The sequence below is a fragment of the Electrophorus electricus genome, chromosome 8 (genome assembly GCF_013358815.1).
Source record: "Electrophorus electricus isolate fEleEle1 chromosome 8, fEleEle1.pri, whole genome shotgun sequence".
Lineage (NCBI taxonomy): Eukaryota > Metazoa > Chordata > Actinopteri > Gymnotiformes > Gymnotidae > Electrophorus > Electrophorus electricus.
In genome coordinates, this window is record NC_049542.1 from 8193322 (window position 1) to 8213321 (window position 20000).

Sequence of the window (20000 nt, forward strand, 5' to 3'; positions counted from 1 at the left end):
TGTTGCTATTATTGTTGTGTGTGTGTGTGTGTGTTTGCGTGTGTGTGTGTATATGTGTGTTTGCATGTGTGCATGTGCATGAGCATGTGTGTGTGTTTGCATATGTACGATGCCTGTGTATTTTTGTGTGTGTGTGTGTATATCTGCATTCAGGCTCTGAGGAGAACCAGAAAGTGACCAAGACTCTGCTGGAGATGTGGGCTTCTGTGGAACTGAATATAGAGAAGCATGCAGTGTCTTTATTGAGGTAAATTACTCTTTTAAAGCAAATACTGTTTTCTCTTCTCCCCCCTCTCTCTCTTTCTCTTTCTACTGCTCTGGCTTTCTCTGGGTGATACCATCTGCCAGATACCATGCATACACATGGTTTTTGTCCTTGGCTGGCGGGTCAACCTTCCTCAGGACTGTTTAGGATAATATCTGAATCAGAGTTTGTTCCTTTTATAACACAGAATTTGGGTTCTTTGTGAAGCTTGAGATTAAGTTATTAGAAGCTGTCAGACATTGCTAAAACGAGTGGCTGTCATGTGCTTACGTATGTGTGTGCATGTGTGCACGCATGTGTGTGTGTTTGTGTGTGTATGTGAGAGCGTGTGTTAGTGCGTGTGTGTGCATGTGTGTGTCAGCATGTCTGAGTGAGTGTGTATGTGCACATGTGTTTGTGCATCCTGTGCAGACACACTCCACACTGAACGTGTTCTTGTGGCAGGTACCTGATCACTCACAGCAAACACACGGTGGAGCTTTACCCATGTGGGGAGGATGAGTGGACCAGAATAAGCTTTGCTGATTATGTCGTCCCTGTGCCTGAGATTAGCACCTCCTGGGTGCTGCTCTTCAGGTGAGCCACAGTGAAAGGCCTTGAAAACTTGCAAAGGTTGGCCAGATATTAACATTACTCATTCAGAGGGGCACTTCATATGCAGTCTGCATCATCCCTTCACTGGAGTGATGATGACATATAGGGAATGGGGAGTGATTGTGGTTCATTTATCTGTAGTTGCATTTGGTTTGTTGTGTGTGTGTGTGTGTGTGTGTGTGTGTTTGTGTGTGTGTGTGTGTGTGTGTGTGTGTGTGTGTGTGCAGGGAGGTGTTTCATGTTCCCAAGGCCATGCTGCTGGTGCCCAAGATCTACTCTCCCATCCCTGCATGCATCCTGCATGTCATTAACAATGACACTGGAGAGGAAGTACCCAGAGTCTTCCACAGAGTAGAGCCATATGTATACACACAAAATAAGGTGTGTGTGAGTGTGTGTGTGTATGTGTGTGTGAGTATCACTGCTGAATGTATATTTAAAGTAGATGTTGTGAACTCTTACCAGGCTGGCTACACATTTGTGGCAGAGGCATATACCAGGGACACACCCCTGGTGGGAGGGAAGTGGCGAATGTGTCTAATTGGCTCACGAGAGCCCCTTCCGCAGCTGGCCAGAGACACGCCAGCCAATAACTTTTCAATGAAGGAGATCAAAGATTATTTCATACCCAATGAGAAGAACATTATCTGCAGGTCTGCACACACAACGCCCACACATACACAGTCCACATGCACACACATGCACAAACCCCTAGATTAATGTATAAGGGAAGCTTACCCAACTCTTTTGTTGGCCAGGTGTGCTGTGAAGGTATCATGTGATCATGTTGCCACAGTGCAGTTCCAGACATCCAAAGCAGACGTCCACATTAAACTAAGTATACTGGATTGCGAGAGAGAGGTGGCCAGCAACCAGGGCAAAGGTCACGTCATCATCCCCATCTACTGCTTTTCGGCTAGAAATGGTTTGTTAAACACACACACACACACACACACACACAAAAGCATACTGGGTATACATGCTTAAAAACATTATGGAAAAGCCATCATCCAGTCCAGGCTAGACTCACACATGCCAAGGTGTTGCATATTGCACCTATGGTTGCAAATGTCAGCTTTCTCTCTTTAAAACTTCTGCTCCTTTTGATCTGACAGCCTATCCAAACAGACAATCACTCTCTTAGTTTCTTAGCTACAGCGAAAGCCTGCAACTCCCGTGTGTATTTATAGAGTGTTTATATGTGTGTGCGTTTTTGCGTGTGTGTGTTGCAGACTCCACTGGCAGTGCTGAAGAGCGTGTGGAGGCGAGGAGGTCCGAGGATGTCCCTGGAGGGGGTCAGGGAGGAGGCAGAGGCAAGGAGGCGGGGCTTGAGGACCCCCTTGCCTCTGAGCACCAGCCTGCCCAAGTGGTACCTGTCAATACAGACAACTCCTGCTCATCACTGTCACTGATACAGTGATGGGGGAGTGCACATATGTGTGTGTGTCTGTATGTATGTGTGTGTGTGTGTGTGTGTTTATTGGAGTTCAGAGGGAACTGTTTGTTTGTTTGTTTGTTTGTTTTTCTATAACAACATGTACTTTGTTATATTTACATTCACCGCCCACTTTAAAAGGAACATTTTTTTTATTCTACAAGCTTTGGAAGTGTTAAAGTCTTGTATATCCCATCTGCTGTCATGTGCAGTTTGCATTAGCCCTCCTCTATCTTCTCATCAGTGGTCCATATCTGGGTGGCACTGACATTCCCAGTAAAGAATGCATGACTGTAGGTCCATGTGCAGTGTATGTACTTCTATTAGTTACTGGTGTGTGCGTGTGTGTGTGTGTGTGTGTGTGTGTGTGCGTTTGTTGCAGGCTCATAAGTACATTGTTCAGGCAGAGCTGCTTCACAAGAGCTGGCCTTTAGACGACTCGCTGTTAGCCTTTATCCAGACCCTCAGAGACATGGAGCGCAACGAGATGAGAGGTGAGTGTGCCAACAAATCATGCGTTCCCTACATACAGGGCTCCTGCTTTTGGCCCACGTCATTTCCTAGTGCAGTTTAAAGCACTTTATTTTTTATCTTTAGCACCCTAGAACTTTGTGACAGAGTGATACAAATAAGAGGTTCGTTTTGAGTATAGAGAACCATTCAGGAATGATATATAGGATCACTTGGTCAGAGATTTTTAGACTGAGGTGTACCCCCTTTAGCATCTCCTTGGCCTAATGGGCAAATTTGGTTGTCATGTTAGTTTGAAAGTGCTGTGTATTATTGCCCAGTCTAAATGTGAATCCACTGCATTAAAGATGTTTAGAAATATGGTGTTTTGAGAAATCCCTTTTTCTTCACATTTAATTCTCTTGAAACATTTCAAGATTAATAAACTACCATTCATACTGACATAATCCACAGTCCAAATTAGGATAAAGCTTTTAATTCCCATTATTTCTCTAATAATTGTACAGTACATTATTCAGTAATTACTATGAATTATTCAGTAACTACAGTGAAACTGACCTGAAAAGTTTCTATTCACGAGAGTGTGGATGTTGGGAGTCTGGAACCAAAGACAGTTCAAGAGGTTTTCACTCATGCTGACTCCTGTCTGCTTTGTCTCATAGTCTGCACACTCTGCACACTCTGCATGTACCGGCTACCATGTTTCTCCCAGCTCCTGCATACTTGCGCCGTCGTAAAAACCTGCATGAATGTAGTTCTTTCTAATAAGCATTGCTTGACCATTCAGTTACAGGGTCTGATACATATGACTTGTGTATTGCACGTACTGCCACTGCTGTTAAGGGTTTACGCTGACCCTGTGGCTGGTTTTTCCTTGTTTGCTTTGGTTTGGTTTGTTTTTCCCCCCCATTTCAAAAGGCCCAGGGTGAGCATGTGAAAGTCAGCACTTTGTTGAGCACTGATATGTTTAGATAAAGGCAAGTCACCACACTTTCCTGGCCCCTTCTGATGCAAACTGAGTTTGTGTTTCCTCATTAGATTTTGCAGTGGCCCTGGGCCATGTGGGATCGGGGGTAATTGCTGAGACTAGGGCAAGACTAGGTGAGCCACAAACGAGCTTCATTTTGGAGGAGAGGGAGAACCCAATTTAAATGAAAATGGGAAGAGCTGTGGGGAGAGATTATTTATGTGTGTGTGTTTCTGGAGTCCTTGGCCTTGCTTCGATTCCGTGTAGGGTGAAATGCCAAAAAGATTTTAGATTTGCATTACTGCCTGAAGATCACAGGATGTAATGTTATTAGCATTCTTTTGTATTTCCTAGCCCTCTCTCCTCAATTTTCTGCTTGGGCTTACATGGCGGACACTCATTTAGATGCAGCATGCTGCTGTCACTGCCACTGATGATATGGTTACATTAATTCAGCATTGATCCCACAGACAGATTTGTTTTTTTTTGCAGTTTACAAAGAAATCCTTCTAAATTAATTCTGATGCCTAGATATCTCTTGTGTATATAGGACCATGTTTGTGTGCCTGCATGCATACATGTGTGTGTGCATGCTTGTGTGTGTGTGCATTTGCGTTTATGAGTGTGTGTGTGTGTTTTTCTCAACTGGTCAGTACCCATAGTTCTTTGAAATCCCACTGAACATTGAGTGTCTCTCCTGCTGCACGTGCCTCATCCTGTCTCATTTCCCAGGAAGCCCATGAAATGGGTCAGTGGGAAGTCAAATGAAGCTGGCTCTTGGCCCCAGTGCCCTGGGAAGTATTTATGGAGGAGGAAGATTTGAATTAACCCAGTTCCTTTGCATCCCAGTGGAGCCAGCGCAGCACCACGCCACCTCCCACATACACTCGCAATGCACCAATCAATATGTCTGCACGGGAGGCGGCCTAAGGGAGGACCCTGCCAGCCAGTCGCTGACACTAAGCCCCGCCCCATACACTGAGCTCTGCCTAATGCCTCGTCAGCCTTGTCAGACATAGGAATCGGCTCTTAGGTCCCTGCTCCACTGCTTCTTTCTCCCCTCCACTGTTCTCTCTGCACATTCTGTAGATGTGCCTTTTGTAATAAGAGCTTTTTTGGATTGATTTATTTTTTTGATAATGTCAAAGAGTGAGCATTCTTAACATTTAAAACGCACACGGTTTAAAACATACACGTGCGCCTGCAAACGTACATAGACACACACATAGACACACACACACACACACACACACATGCACCATTTTCCACTATCCTCATCATCAGACTATACATTCTTTACATGGTGACTAAAGAGTATGCATGTAATGTTTTTTTATTTTTTATGCCTCTCACCGCATATCTTGACCAAACCCCAGTTTCTTCCTAAACAAACTGCCCATAAATTGATTCACACTCACGGTTTCCACTAGCTGTCCATCTCATTCAGAGATCTTGTCATCCCACCCTTCAATGACAATCGCTTCTAAGCTAATTACCACCCAGTTAATGCTCAATTGCCCATGAATAAGCCCACTGTCCACTTAAAACATGCTTTCACTTCCAGGCCTCTTGGTTTTAGATAGCCACCCATTTTGCCCAATGGATGAGGCTTCAGATCAGAGCCCATCATAGGTTCAGCCTAACGGACTCCACGTGAACTTGTCAGACTGTGCAACAGGATAACGGCGGCCTGTTATATTTATAGAAAGAGAAGAGAGAATAAAGCTTTGTGGCGGCAGGGTGTGTGTGTGCAAGTGTGTGCCTATATGTGTGTGTGGGGGGGCTTAAACAGTAAGTGGTGCAACACTGCCATCTAGCATGCACTCAGTCCACACAGAATTCCACATCACCATTAGCAAAAATGCAAGTAAAGCCTCGTTATTTGTTATATTTGTTTGTTAAATTTGTTATACAATCACTATATCAGCACTAAGGAACAAGATGTTTTCTAGGAGTTTTCATAAATTCAAATGCATATTGTGACCTTTGGTACCTTGATGATATTGATAATCAGAAAAAAAGACTGAATCATTGAATCATTGAATTATTGAATCATTGCTGGCTGTTTGACGTATACAGTGGTCGGAGATAAGGCAGAGGATATAGCCACGCCTGCCAGTGTGGACCTGCCCACCAGCGAGGCTCCAAAGGCGACCACACCCAAAACCACCAAGAAGTCCAAGGAAAAGGAGAAAGACAAACCCGCGTCTAAGTCAGCCTTCAGAACAGAACAAGTGTGTGTCTGTCTGTCTGGGTGTGTGCTTGAGAGTATATGTACAAATGTCATAGAGAAGTTTCAAATTACTTCTTGTTGACTCATGCCCATATTATATCGCAAAATGGCCTTGACTTATTTCTCAGAACTTCCTCACATTGATTTATTTTTCCGGGTGCATATGGATGTCCAAAGAAGTGCGATCCACCACTGAGATATTCCTCTCCGGTGGGAGTTAGTTGGGAGGCATTAAAATAAGATTCAATATATGAGTTTTATTTTTAACATACAGTGTGATTATGAATATATTCTTCAGACTGTGAGTCAGCTGCCTCATCAGATATAGTGACTCAACACTTCATACTGAAAAGAACTCTGGGATCACATTTTCTGGCGCGGCTTATGTGTGTGCGCGCAAGTGTGTGGTCATTGTTTGAGCTCGCCTCTGCACATTGTTGATGGGTTCAAGTGTTTGTGTATGCTTGGGGCATCGGGTTTGTGCATGCGTGCGTGTGTGTACGTGTGTGTGTGTGCAGACTCTGGACTTGACTAAGCCACACTGGACGCTGTGTGTGGCGTCTGAGCCATCGGCGGCGGACAGGATAGAAGTGAGGAAGGACACAGAGAGGCTGGAGCAGATCAGAGCCATCAAACAGGCCTGGGAAACTGCAGAGCCAGGCAGGGCAGCCAAGGTGGGCCACAGCACGCGACCCCTCCGTCTCACAGGCACAGGTGCCGTGATGCGGTTTCCTGGCCTTGGTGCCGGTGTTGATAAAGACTGGTCTGTGACGCAGGCTCTTCAGTCCCGTCAGCAATACATTAACAAACAATGGAGGCAACTGAGTGGAGGCACGGCAGAGGGGGGCGAGGCTGTCACACGAGAGACAGGTCCCACATACGTGTGTGCACACATGTAGAAACATATGCATGCACAGGCTCACACTTGCACACACAAGCATTCATATGCACATTGAAACACTCACATGAATGCACTTGCACTTGAACACATATACATGTACATGCACACACAGAAACACAAGCACACACAAACACACAAACATGCATTCACACAAATGCACACACATGCATATACACATACACATAGAAAACAACAAATAACAAATTAAAACTATACAACACTTTGCCCCTACTATTGAGTGCTTATTGTGTATGTGTGAGAGACTGTGTGTGACTGTGGCTGTATGTATGTGTTGGCTCAACCAGGTATTGTCACTGCTCTGCACCACTACAATTATGACATGGACTACACACATTTGATCAGGTACTACACACACACACACACACACACACACACACACACACACAAACACACAGCCTTGACTTTTCATTTTCCTAGTGTGTCCTGCATCTTTCTCATATCACAGTGCAATGCACATATTAGTAGAGCTGAATGATCTCCTGCAGAGTTAAAGTGTGTAGGAGTGATGTACCTTCCGTACCAGTTGGCCTGACACTTTCCCAGAGCTTGCCCTTTGTTTCATTCTAGACATGCATGTTGGCGTTACCCGTGCATTAGTGCTCTCACATCTGTCTCTGTTCCAGTAAACTATAATATTTTACTGTCTCCTTCTTTCCTTCTCTCTCTCCCCCTCTCTCTTTGGTTGATGTGTATAGAAGGTCTGGCAGGCCGGTTTGTCTGAAGGATGCCCTGATAGAGGAGGAGCAGTGGAGGGAGCGCTCGGAGAGGATCCAGAGCTTTCGGCTCCTTCGAGACACAGTGCTGGAGCACCGCAAGCAGGAGCTGGTCTCCCGCAGGGAGCTCAAGAGGAGACAACTGGAGACCTATGATAGCCTGCAGGTGAGCATGATCACCAAGCCATGGAGCTTGGAATATCACAGCTCAGCAAGCTTTTTAAGGGTTTCTGCTCCCCCTAGGTGATGCTAGCCGAACAGAGGCGGAAGATCCTGCAGACTCGAGAGGCCTTCCGCTCCCGCCTACTGGAGGAAGAGTCTCGGAAAAAGGAGACTGAGCTCACCCTAGAGGAGTTCGGACAGACAGATCTGGAAAAGAACCCACTGCAGCCAGCCCCGCCCACAGCACGCAAGAGTGGAAGCAAGAAGAAGTGATCTGATTGGCTAGAGCCACTGACTTGTTCTTTTCTGATGACGGCTGAGGAACGTTGTACTACATTAGTGGCTCAGTTAAAATATTTGTTTATAAATGGAATGTTTTTTTACAACATATCTCAGCTGTTAATTGAAATCTTTCTTAGCATGAAATATATAATAGTTGAAAGAACGTATGTTTGCGGTCAGATGTGGTCAAGAGAATTTTTTGACCAGTGTAGGCTATTCACTGGAGGATAGCTTTGTGAAAGTAATTTAGATCTGTGATGTCATGTTAGATAATTAGGATTAAGATATCTTAAATGTGTAGGTGACCTGCACACAAAAGAAAAAAGCCCAACTGCTGTTAGATTTTTCAGAGAAACCGATGAACTGTAGATCATAACCTTAATCGGTCTTGAAATGTCAGGATAATGAAAGCTTTTGAGCATCTGTCATGGAAGAATCATGAGCTGTAGTCTGATTTTCTTAGCTAGAGGTGTCAACAATGACAATAAATACCCGTAACAACGGCTTAACATTTCGAGGCCCTGGAGCTGCAGCTGATCCTCTGAGCACCGTCCAGCTGGGACAACCAGCTGCTTGATGTGGTCGGGGTGGATCATCCAGATCGGCAGTGACTCGATTGGCTGCCACTGCTGAGATGCTGAGGCACCCACCCCGGCAGCTGAGAGAGACAGCTTGGAACTGATCAAACATTATGCACAAAAGTAACGTGGAATATATATAACGTGGAGATATTACTTGCAAGATCAAACAAAAGTTTACATTTGAATAAGTTCTAAATGTAAACATAAAAGCAGAAACCTATGTCAGAATGTAGAATTTCACATTTACATAACCACCAACCTCCTCACCAGTCTTGCACATTCCACCCCCAACTTCCAAATGAGAAAATAATAAATATTGTTCAATGACGTGCTCCCTCCAACTCTACCTGTTCTGACACCAACCTCATCACCACAGTCACTGCTTCTCCCCTCAGCTCTTCACTTTGGTCCAGCTTTCATTTTGTCTTGTATAAAAACCAGAAATACCACATTACATTCCTGTGGTCAAAAAGAGAAACCCACACTAACCCAGTAAAACAGCACTGTAATTTCATGCGCTTCTAATGGTACCACCTACTGGCACATCTTGTTATCGCAGTCAGTATAGGTCGCATTCACTACACTTAACTGTTTTGTTTTGGATCGTCTGCGTCTGTTCGTTTTGTCTGAAGCTAAAGGTCTTTTGCTGCAGTAGACGTATGCCTTCTTTTTTATTATAGGCATAAGGTGACATATCAATATCATCTAGATGTCTTATATTTAAGTCATTTTCTATTTACAGCAAATTTAATTGTTCATTTGTTACAGCTGTTTATTTGAAACAGCTGATAACCCTGCTTAGTCCTCAGGGTCCTCAGGTTCCAGCTGGGTGTCCAGAAACGGGAAGTCCACGTGTTCCTTCTGCCACTTAAGGTCCATGCTTGTTTCATAGTAGCTCATTTTCATGCATTTGTGTTTTAGTTTTTCATTCCAGTGGGCAGCAAGACCCTCTTAATATGTCTCCACTGATGATGGTAACTGGGTTGATATCCCTTTTCCCCTTTCTTGCTGTTTCATGTCTACTGTTCACACACACACACGCACACAAGCACGGGCCTTCATTGTATAGCTTTTACTTCTGACAGTGAAGAATGAGTCATTACAAGGGGTGTGAATGTTGCTCTGTAGAGACCTCTGAAGTGGTTTAAGGTCAGGAATGCGTGTTCGTGTGCATGCGGTCTGTCACTTCACATTCAGCCAAAGCAAGCCTTATTTCCGTGCCAGCCGGCTGAGAGAGCTAATCTGCTAAGACACGGTGATGAAGTGTGCGTGGGCACGCAAACACACACACACACACAGCCCTACCCGCAAACACATGCACGCATACACACACACACACACACACACACACACGCATGCACACAAACACACACACAGCCCTACCCGCAAACGCATGCACACACACAGACACACCCACCCACAAACACACACATCGAATCACCTAGTCTAGTCACTTCTGGTTGTCAGGCATCTGCTCAGGTCTGCATTTAAAATCATGTCTTAAATCATGTCCACACTCATGAAGCAGTATATGAAAATATTACCGTAGGCATATCAAGGATTTAATCAAATCACGTTGCTGCTCAAATCGGTATTTGGAAACACACACGTGCACACATACACCATCACATCTTGATTCGTGTGCTGCATCTTTGGCTGAGGAGACGTCACACTTGCGAATGTTGAGTCACTGGTTGCCACGGACACGGTGAGAGGGAGAGAGGGAGAGAAAGAATAGATTTAATTGCATCTGCATCATACCTGGGCAGTTATTCATTTCATTCATTCTTTCATCAATTTCTTCACTTATTCACTCATGCCTGCTTGTCGCAAACAGAGTAGCCATACACCTGCCACCTGCCAGGATAACAATGCAAACTCAGGCTTTGTGTGTGTGTGTGTGTGTGTGTGTGTGTGTGTGTGTGTGCTAGTTTTTCTCTTTTGAAAGAAATAGCATGTATACGGTATTATGTAGCATAAAGATAAGTACATTTCAGTATTGCATTTTTGTCATGATACACACACCACAGCTACTAGGTAGATACTAAGGTGTGCATGTATATATCTCTCTGTGTGTGTGTGTGTGTGTGTGTGTGTGTGTGTGTGTGTGTGTGTTTTGCTGATCAAAGGTTGATGAAAGTGTGTACCATATGTAAAATACTGATAGACTCCTCTAGTGACTGCAGCCACCCCTGCCATTCTTCCCAGTGACTGGCTCACATGTGCTCCACCCTCTGCTGGGTCCGCCTATCAGACAGCTAATAGATAGCAATTTGCTCCTCCTCCCGTCAGCCTGGATGATTGACAGCTGCCCTTCTTGGTAAGCAGGGGTGAAAGAGCCCCCCACTTAAAAGTATTATTTGATCCAAAATTCAAAACAAAACAAATGTTAATATGGCTAGCAGTGTCAGTAAATGAAAGTAACGGTCATTTAGCATAAGCTCATTTGCATAATGATAAATGAACCCTAAAACATTCATGGAGTATTTGCAAGATTAGCATTGCTGAGTAGTGTATTCCTTCAAGGGCAGTGCATGTGTATCCTGGTGCCACTTGATTTATCCTGAACAAAATTGCATGGGGTTGCCTGCACTGTACAGTCAACCGGGCTCTTTGTTCTAACCTGCATAACGTAGCTCGTTACGGTTTTCTAATGCAGCAGTAATTAAGGCCTGAGCACTTTGCTCCAGTAATCTAGTAGTAACTGAACTCTTCATACTGTGCGTTAGTAATGCGGCAGTAGTCAAGTCCTGGGTCCTGTGCTCCATTAATATAGCAAACTAAACTAAACCCTTCGTGCTTTGCTTTAATATTAGCACACCAGTAGTAACTAAACCCAGAGTAGGTTACTGTACAGCAGTAACTCAACCTTGAGATTAGTAATAACTTTTAATGCGTAGTAATAATGCAGCAAGTAAATCAGGATTGGGAGAGTAACGGACTTGTACATGAGTTCAACTGCAGTCGGACCGAAAACTTCCCGACTCTGATTCAATTGCAATTGGAGCCATTTACGTTTCAGCACGTTTTATTTGTTTTCTGTTTCCGCAGCCGCGAGAATGCGCGGGTTGCCAAATAAAGCCCTCCTTATTCCCCTCTGAAAGAAACTGCATTGATTACCAGCAATCTCAACTTACCCGTCCGCGCTCTCAGCGGAGGCGCGACAAGGCTCGCACGCTTGTGGCTCTTCAGAGATAAATACAAACCGCGATCAGATATTGTTACCATTCAGAAGTGCCACGTTTATGCTGAAGTCTCTTGTAGGCGGCATTATGCATCTGGCGCATTTCGACACACAAGCGCACTCAAGGGCTTGGGATAGACTGAATGTCATTTCAGAAACCCATCAGAGTAATATGAGACCATTTAAGTTAGCATGTTTTTGTCCTCTGAAGTCAGTTAACCAATGAACATTATAGTGAACACAGCAATCAATACGATACCACAAAACCAAGTCGGAATTATGTAATTCTATTGCCTGCAGTTAATGCCAGATTGCTCTACATGGGAGGGTTTCTTCCCCATCCAGGACTGTTCATCAGAAGATTGTCCATTCAAGCCCATTCTCAGCCCTGACCACAAATTAAGATGGCCTTAATAGCACTTAATAGCAATGTAAAATAATCAAAGATTGCATTATCCATTAACGAGGTCATCAAACATATGATGGGAGGGGCCGTTGGTGAAGGTCACGTGTGTTCTTACATTTTCTCCAGGTTGTGCTCAGTCCACCTGCCTTGGTCTGTGTCCTCTTGGGCTTCTCAAGGTTACTGTGCAAAACCCCCACTGCTCACACAACTGCCCTCTGGAACCTCACCTTTGACCCTCTGATTATTGCCCCAATGTCTCTCTCTCTCTCTCTCTCTCTCTCTCTCTCTCTCTCTCTCTCTCTCTCTCTCTCTCTCTCTCTCTCTCTTTGTGTGCGTTTTGGGGGACTAGTAGAGAAAAGAGAGAATGTGTGTGTGTGTGTGTGTGTGTGTGTGTGTGTGTTTGGGGGGGTAGTAGAGAAAGAGACACTATTCAGGAGTATTGATCAGCGTCCTGTCTCTGCTGAGGGTGCTAGCTCCCCCCACATAGTGCAGTTGTCTAAGAAACCATAAGAGCTTTGTAACATTGTCAGGAGACATTGTCATTGCTGACAAAGAAGCTTTTTGTCAAGAAAAAAAGAAATACAAATATAATTTATCATTTGCTTTTGTTTTTTTAGTATCAATAACTATTTCAGGCTGTCTCAGTGCAAAGGCTAAACCAGCATATCTGTGTGTTTGTGTGCACATTATATTGTGCAAATTGTTTGTAATGTTTGTGTATGCAGTAAAATGTATGCATATGGATGCATATTAGAGACACATGTTTGCATGTGTATGTTACTGGCACTGTGTGTGTATGCACATAATAGAAACATGTAAACTGTGCAAATTGTGTTGCACTGGTGCATTTCAAAAATAGGTGCTCTGTATGCACAATCTGTGTGTGTGTGTGTGTGTGTGTGTTCTGGTATTGTGTGTTTGTCTATTTGTGTGTGTGTTTGTGTATGTATGTATGTCACTAGAATTACATAAAGATATTGATCTTTAAAGGCCATGCCAATTTCACAACACTCTTGTCCTTTTACGATTAGCAGTAAATTAATTTAAACACCCCTTCAACATAATTCCATCATTATTAAACAAACATTATTAAACATGCCTTCTGATTTATGCCCCAGCATACAATCACAGAACACTCATTTGCATATCTGAAGGCACCCTTTGAATTATTCATGCATTTGTAGAGGTCATTGCAACAACATACTTTTGACATGACAAGTCTTGCATTGATGTCATGAAAAAGTGGCTTTGCTGTTTAATAAACGTCCTGCATATAAAGATACTTGGTTAACACTAAACAGGCTGGGGCTAAGCATACCAAGGAGAAAAAGGTCCCTAAATTAGATTGGACTGGACCTTTATGACATCACCCATTGTAATGTGCTCAGTCACTCTGGTGATGATGAAATGCTGGAAAGGATGACCTGATCCTCTCTGGACTTTTCATATTAATTGATAAAGTGCCTAAATAAAAAAAAGGTCGATATAGTGTGGCAAAACACTGGCAATTATAGAAGATGATGAGGTTATAATATCTTATTTCTGATATATATATATATATGATATTTTATATTTTATATATATATATATATATATATATATATATATATATATATATATATATATATATATATATATATATATATATACATACACACACACACACACACACACACACACACACACACACACACACCTTGGCCTTCTTTCATTTCTTCTGAGACATTTGTTTGTTTATAGACACAGCAAGATAAGTAAAGATCACTTTACGGCATCATTATTGACTATGCCTACTAGATTTCATAGAGCAAGTGATAAAAGCATCAAAACAAAGATGTCTGCATGTACAGGTGTGTGTACCACTATCATTTCTAGTCTGGTAACAGTGTTAAAACAGAACGCTGTGTAAGTGAATGATAGTGTTTAATCAGGAGATGTGTGCTTCTATTTTTAATGCGCTCACGACTCTGCACGGATGTACAACATCAGGCAGAGCACGCTTCGCTGTGGTTATGCTGTGGTGAACTTTGGCCCCTTCATGAAGAACAATACAGGCCACCATCAACAGGGCGCTCTTATCAAAGCCTGCTAAAAGCAAGAGGGTAGCTGGGGATACTTCCAGCTGAATGCTAAACAAAAATGCCCCCCCACCCCCCCGTAACATCATGAATAGGAAGAGGGTACAATAACAATGGAGAAATGTTACATTAAATCACTGATGCTCATGTCTGTAGGTTCAGTGGCATGTATGTATGTGTGTGTGTGTGTGTGTGTGTGTGTGTGTGTGTAAGAGCCTGGTCAGTGCTCATACGTTAAATGATGGGGGCACTTCCACCTGCTCCTAATAAGGCAATGACAGTGGAGTGTATTAGCTGCGTGACACTGTTGCCTTAGCTGGGCATCAAAGCACCCCATTTCAGCCTTAGAAAGGCCCAGATGAAGTAATAAAGGCCAGCCTAGCCTCATCGCACTTAGTGAGAACTGCAGTTTCCAATCATCCATTTCCTTCCACAAACTGGCCTGAATTCTGCCTTTCATCATATAGTGTGACTAAAAAGAGATTTTCCTTCGACTAAAGTGACTCACTTTTCCAGCTCAGCAGCAATCTGAAATGCTAAGGGTTATTATACATGGCCATTTAGTACTATAAATGTATAAAGTCCTGATTCAACCCAATTTGGATGCATTTCTTAAAAGCCTCTTTGCATAATATCAATGGCCAAGACTCAAGTGTGAGTTCCAGTGGGAAGACTGTTATAGTTCAGAACAGTGCGTTTGACAATCTAGCCTGTTGCAAGATTTTAGAAATGCTTGTACTAATCATGATACAGAGCTTCTTATGTGCTATAGTCTGATATTAGGAGATTTAGCGCTGCTGATCCTAACTGATCATGGCTTGGCCTATGGTCAACATAGCAATCCTGTCAAAGGTAGGTCACCTGTGCATTTTTTTCAAGGCTTCCATAATTGTAATTTGTTAAGACTTCTAATTCTTGGAGTACCCTTAAACAAACAATGTTGGTTGTGTATCCACCTTCACAAAGAAAGAGAAATAAACAGCAAACCTCACGATGTCCAAAGTAAAGAATATAAAAGATGAAAGTGAGAATGAAGGATAGTCTCTGACATTTATCTGTAAAGTTTGCATAGATGAGATGTGACATAACCTGCAGCACCGTATCTCATTCCACCTGCTACATCTAAGTGGCCAGACAGAATATCTATAAACAATGCGATGGACGATATATAGACTAACCGACATGCCTGAAACTTGACGGAGAACTGCACGTATGTTTACGAGCTGGCAGTAGTTCTGACGAGCTGGAAGTTGTTTGCTTTAGGTGCTGGACCTCCCCGCTCCAATCTTGTTTGTGCTATCCTCACGACTAAAGGTGTCCCGTCCCACCCAAGTGTTTGACAAGTCTCCCTCGCGGCCCATACTCACGTGCTCACTGGCAGAATCAGCGCTAGGGGCTTCTTCAAACATCCGGGTGTTGCCTGCAATGCGCAGTCGCGGCGCTGCAGCGGTGTTTCCGCGAGTTGAGTGGAGAGGGGCGGGAGGGGCGGGGTGGGGGGGGGGGGGAGTAGAGAGAAGCGGAGACGCAGCGGGACGCCGAGTTGGAGCAGATTAAACGGACGCCCCACAAACGCTGTTGAAAACGGTTCGGGAAAAACCAAAATAAAACCCACGTCAGCGTGTACGACCACGACGCAAACCTTAAGGCATGGATGAAACGGTAAAAACAAGCACTAAAATGTGAGATTTAAAGAGAGACACTGCGAAGCGAACGAGAGCGGCTTTCCCCCCTCATCTTTAACGGGTGATCTCGTCTCAGGTGGTCCGTCCTTCGTTGTGTCAGTTGAACTGGGGGAAAATGAAGAAGTTTAATATTCGGAAGGTGCTAGACGGCCTGACGGCTGTGTCGTCCCCATCACCGTCCCCGCACGTCGGGGCTAAGGAGAACGACTTCATCATCCCGGAGACCCTTCAATCCGAGCACTTTCAGCTTTGCAAGGTGGGGAAGCTCCTGTGTGAATATGCACGCGGCCAGAGTATCTGTACTCTGCGTTTCACCTTACATGGCTTTTCTATGGCGAGCGCACACAAGTGTGAGTTTACAAATGTTTGATTCCAGAAGGTTGGGTTCCATCGAAAGAGCCGGTCTTGTCGGTGCATAAAGTATCTTTCATCAGTCACAGCATAATATTCGCTGTCAGATTCAAATTAATCGTGTCCTTTCAGGTAGGCAAATGCGACAGCCACTGCAGTTTACTGCCAAGATCTATTTCAAGGCAAATATCTGACGCACATTTCAAAGGCTCAAATGGAAATTTAGATAACACGTCTGTGTTACAGGCAGCAATATTCCACAACAAAACAGTAGAAATATATGATTGCGTTTAACTATATGATTGCACTGAACATGAAAAAGCAAACAGATATTCCTGTTATTCTTATTCTCCTTGTCCGGGGGAGTAAATTCACCGTCGGTTTTTGCACGCGTTGTATTTGAACAGTAGCCTACTGACCCGACTATAGACACGGAAATATAGCTACAGTGTGTATTTATACGCAGAGTCGATATAAATCTATATTCCTCGTGAACGCATTAAAGCGCTGACTCCGTGTTTATTAAATGCGCACAAATGAGTCAAAAATATTTTTGCTTGTCATAGAATTATGCTTCCGCAGCACAGAACGTTTGTGTATGTGAAATATGCCGTAGTCTCTATAAAATTGTTTTCGTTAAACGTGATTTCTGTTTTACTTTATTTAATTAAAACAACCGCATCATGTTTAGGTTAAACTGTACGGCGCGCGGGGATGGAGGACGAGAGATTAGGATGGACGCGCGCGGCGGGGGAGACCGGAGATGTGGTGTGTGTGTGTGTGTGTGGGGGGGGGTAAGAAACCCAGCGCTTGCGTAATCTGCCGTGTTCGGATTAACATGTCAATTGGTCAGTTGCATTATGCACTGTTATGTGCAGTGAAAATTATTTCCCATACCCATATCTGATGGCCAGCCCCCCTCCCCCAACCACAACTGGTATGCCCTCACAAGACCTTCGGAACTGCACAATTACAATGGTTCTCACTAAATAATATTAGAGATGACAGCAGAGTTGTTGGTTTTAGTGCTTCTCAAGGACATTCGAAAACCACGCTGAAATATCACAGTTAATTTCTCGTCTATTTCACGCGCTGTGAAAACCCGCAGCTTCGCTTTTATGTTTAATTACAGTGCTGTTTATAGTCTATAGACCAATTGCTTTATTGCAGCGGGGCTTTGTCCGGCTGTTCTGATTTCGTCGTACCCTATGTTTTTTGTTTGTTTGTTTGTTTTTTTTTGTTGTTTTTTGATCAAATTAATGCATTGTTTACAGCGTAAGCCTATTTATAAGTGTTCGGTAGGTTTGCCAAACACCAGGCAGACCGACTAATGAAACAGAGTCCAGTGTATCTCTTAACTTATTATATGATGCTGTTGAGAGAGATTTGTCTAATGACGCAAGAAGTTACCTTAACGATGGAGGCTGCAGGGAAACAAATGGATAGTTGTTTACTTAGTGGTACCGACTGGAATGGTCTTAAATTACTGTCTTTAAGACTTTAAATTTAGCTCACGTGTTTTCAGGCCGTGGAATACACTTTTGTCAAATTTGAGGCAACTGTAAAGACCCCGGACCGGTTTCAGCCGCAAATGGCGAGAATAAGGGAAGCGCTGTTGCTCCGCTCTAATAAAGCGGCAATACTCCTACAACGGAACAGCGCGACGGCAGGTGCCCGTCCCCGCGACCGCTGCTTACGTAACATGCTTATCCCTACACTCTCTCATTAACACACACACACACACACACACACACACACACACACACACACACACACACACACACACACACACACACAGACACACACACAGACACAGACACAGAGAGAGCGAGCGGACACCTGCAAAAAAGGCTCTTGTTGCAATAAACATAAACAATAAACATGTAAGACATTGTTGGTGGGCGATAGTATAATAGTTTACAGTCTTACCGCCAGCGCTCTATGGCGTTAAAAAGAAAACAGTTACCAGTACATTAATAATCGGTCACTGGCGTATTCCTAAATAAGTTCGTATACTATAAAACAACAATGTTCTGACACGTTTAGTTATTCTTTCACAAAATGCACGATCTTATTGTAAAACTTGTTTAAATTCTCTTTTATGCTTCTCTCTCCCGTTGTCCTCCTGGACTCGCAGACGGTCCGTCATGGCTTTCCATATCAGCCGTCCTCTATGGCGTTCGACCCGGTCCAGAAAATCCTCGCCGTCGGGACCCAAAGCGGAGCGCTACGACTGTATCCTTTATTCCCAGCTAGAGAGCGTCTCGAGCTTCTCGCGTGCGTGCGCGCGCGTGCGTGCGCGCGTTTCATTTTCAGATGGACAGCAAGGAAGCAACCGTAAGTACCGGTTCTGGAGCCGTCGGTATGTGGGCATTTGTGTCCGTCACTACTAGTTTACGTTGACTAAAGCGCCACTGCTGATTCAGTAACACCAGTGGCGGCACTCTTTACCCACGCTGATCCTGTGTCTTGAGGATGTGACTGTGTGTTTGTGCCATACTGCGGAGCAGAGTGGCACAGTGTTCTAGGGTCCACAGATCTGAGATCAGCCTAAGCACACATCATCATGTATTCCCATGAGTCTTCTTGCTTTTATGGAAACCACATCGGATCCCAGTTTTGGTCAGTGAGCCAAACCATTCCAAGATGTGAGAAACGCATTCTGTTTAGTAAAAATGTCTCCATTCAAACATTGTCTGCAAAAAGACATGTGGCGGGACTTTGGACATGCTCCCCCCACTACTTTCCCTTGTGCGCTTGCCTGATTCCTGCTCGAGGGTAACGGCCATCTTCAGAAGCCGATCATCGTTGGGGAGCTCACACCACGACTGTGATCAGATAAATACCCACTACCAGCAGACGCAGGCCAATGGGAAGCTAGGAACCAGGCTCTAATTTTGGATGCGTGAAACTCGTCTACCCCACCTCCACTTCCACAGTGCCGCAATCACCCGTAGCCTGACCCTGAGCCATCAGTGCCATTTGAGGGCTTTCACACTGACCTTCACTGCTGGGAGTGGACAGAGGATTTTGGCTCTGTGATTGGCCTGGCCCAGCTTAGGCTTGCTGGCTGACCAACAGTTTTATCGATGGCACCTCTGTGTGGGTCAAGATGCTCTTTCCTCCAGTGGTGTGGCCGTGCTTGGCAGCCCGTTGGTTTTTCCTGCTTCCGGGCTTTTCCTGGTATCAAGGAAGATGGTAAGTGGCAGACCAGTGGAGCCGGTGGTATTGTCCAGAAGATTACATCAGGGAAAAAAAGGCCAAACAAGAAGCCAGAGGGGACTTCATGGTTTCACCACTGTGGATTAATGCACCCCCCCCCCCCCTATAAACACATGGGCTGCTCTATGCTGTCGTCTGCAGGCTGGGGAATGTGTTTACTGTCCCAGAGTGACACTGCCCCTAATGCATAGCCAGAAAACAAAAGGGGGGGGGGGGGGGGGAGAAAGGGCAGTGACAGAAAGAAGGGGAAAAGGAAGAAAAACAGGGAGAGTTACGTCTTCTCCATTCTCATCTCTCGTCTCCTCTCTTGCTAAGGACCATTATCAGTTGGGTGGCACCTGGAGGGCCATTAGGAAACAAAACACACTTTTTTTTCCCCCCACCTAACTAAGCTAATGGGAATGTTCATGTTGGCGTTCACATGGGGTGTGTGTTCAGGCTTCCCTGCAAGA

At 44.3% G+C, this 20000-nt stretch overlaps 2 protein-coding genes across 6 annotated transcripts in view; both read left to right on the forward strand.

Moving 5' to 3' along the window:
- adgb (androglobin) overlaps nucleotides 1-8477 on the forward strand; it is a 33447-nt gene extending 24970 nt beyond the window's left edge. Inside the window, exons 24-36 of the mRNA XM_035529339.1 lie at nucleotides 154-247; nucleotides 710-841; nucleotides 1087-1240; nucleotides 1325-1512; nucleotides 1618-1784; nucleotides 2092-2228; nucleotides 2677-2788; nucleotides 5812-5966; nucleotides 6484-6639; nucleotides 6742-6835; nucleotides 7172-7229; nucleotides 7583-7766; nucleotides 7844-8477. Of these exons, the coding sequence (XP_035385232.1) occupies nucleotides 154-247; nucleotides 710-841; nucleotides 1087-1240; nucleotides 1325-1512; nucleotides 1618-1784; nucleotides 2092-2228; nucleotides 2677-2788; nucleotides 5812-5966; nucleotides 6484-6639; nucleotides 6742-6835; nucleotides 7172-7229; nucleotides 7583-7766; nucleotides 7844-8035 (1823 nt within the window). The 3' untranslated portion in view covers nucleotides 8036-8477. The remainder of the gene's footprint in view (nucleotides 1-153; nucleotides 248-709; nucleotides 842-1086; nucleotides 1241-1324; nucleotides 1513-1617; nucleotides 1785-2091; nucleotides 2229-2676; nucleotides 2789-5811; nucleotides 5967-6483; nucleotides 6640-6741; nucleotides 6836-7171; nucleotides 7230-7582; nucleotides 7767-7843) is intronic.
- Nucleotides 8478-15813: 7336 nt separating this feature from the next.
- Nucleotides 15814-20000, forward strand: part of stxbp5a (syntaxin binding protein 5a (tomosyn)) — a 75734-nt gene continuing 71547 nt past the window's right edge. For all 5 annotated transcript variants that reach the window (XM_035529109.1, XM_027015519.2, XM_035529110.1 and 2 more), the window contains exons 1-3: nucleotides 15814-15952; nucleotides 16052-16231; nucleotides 18464-18561. In XM_035529109.1, coding sequence (XP_035385002.1) covers nucleotides 15941-15952; nucleotides 16052-16231; nucleotides 18464-18561 — 290 coding nt within the window. In that variant the 5' untranslated portion in view covers nucleotides 15814-15940. The remainder of the gene's footprint in view (nucleotides 15953-16051; nucleotides 16232-18463; nucleotides 18562-20000) is intronic.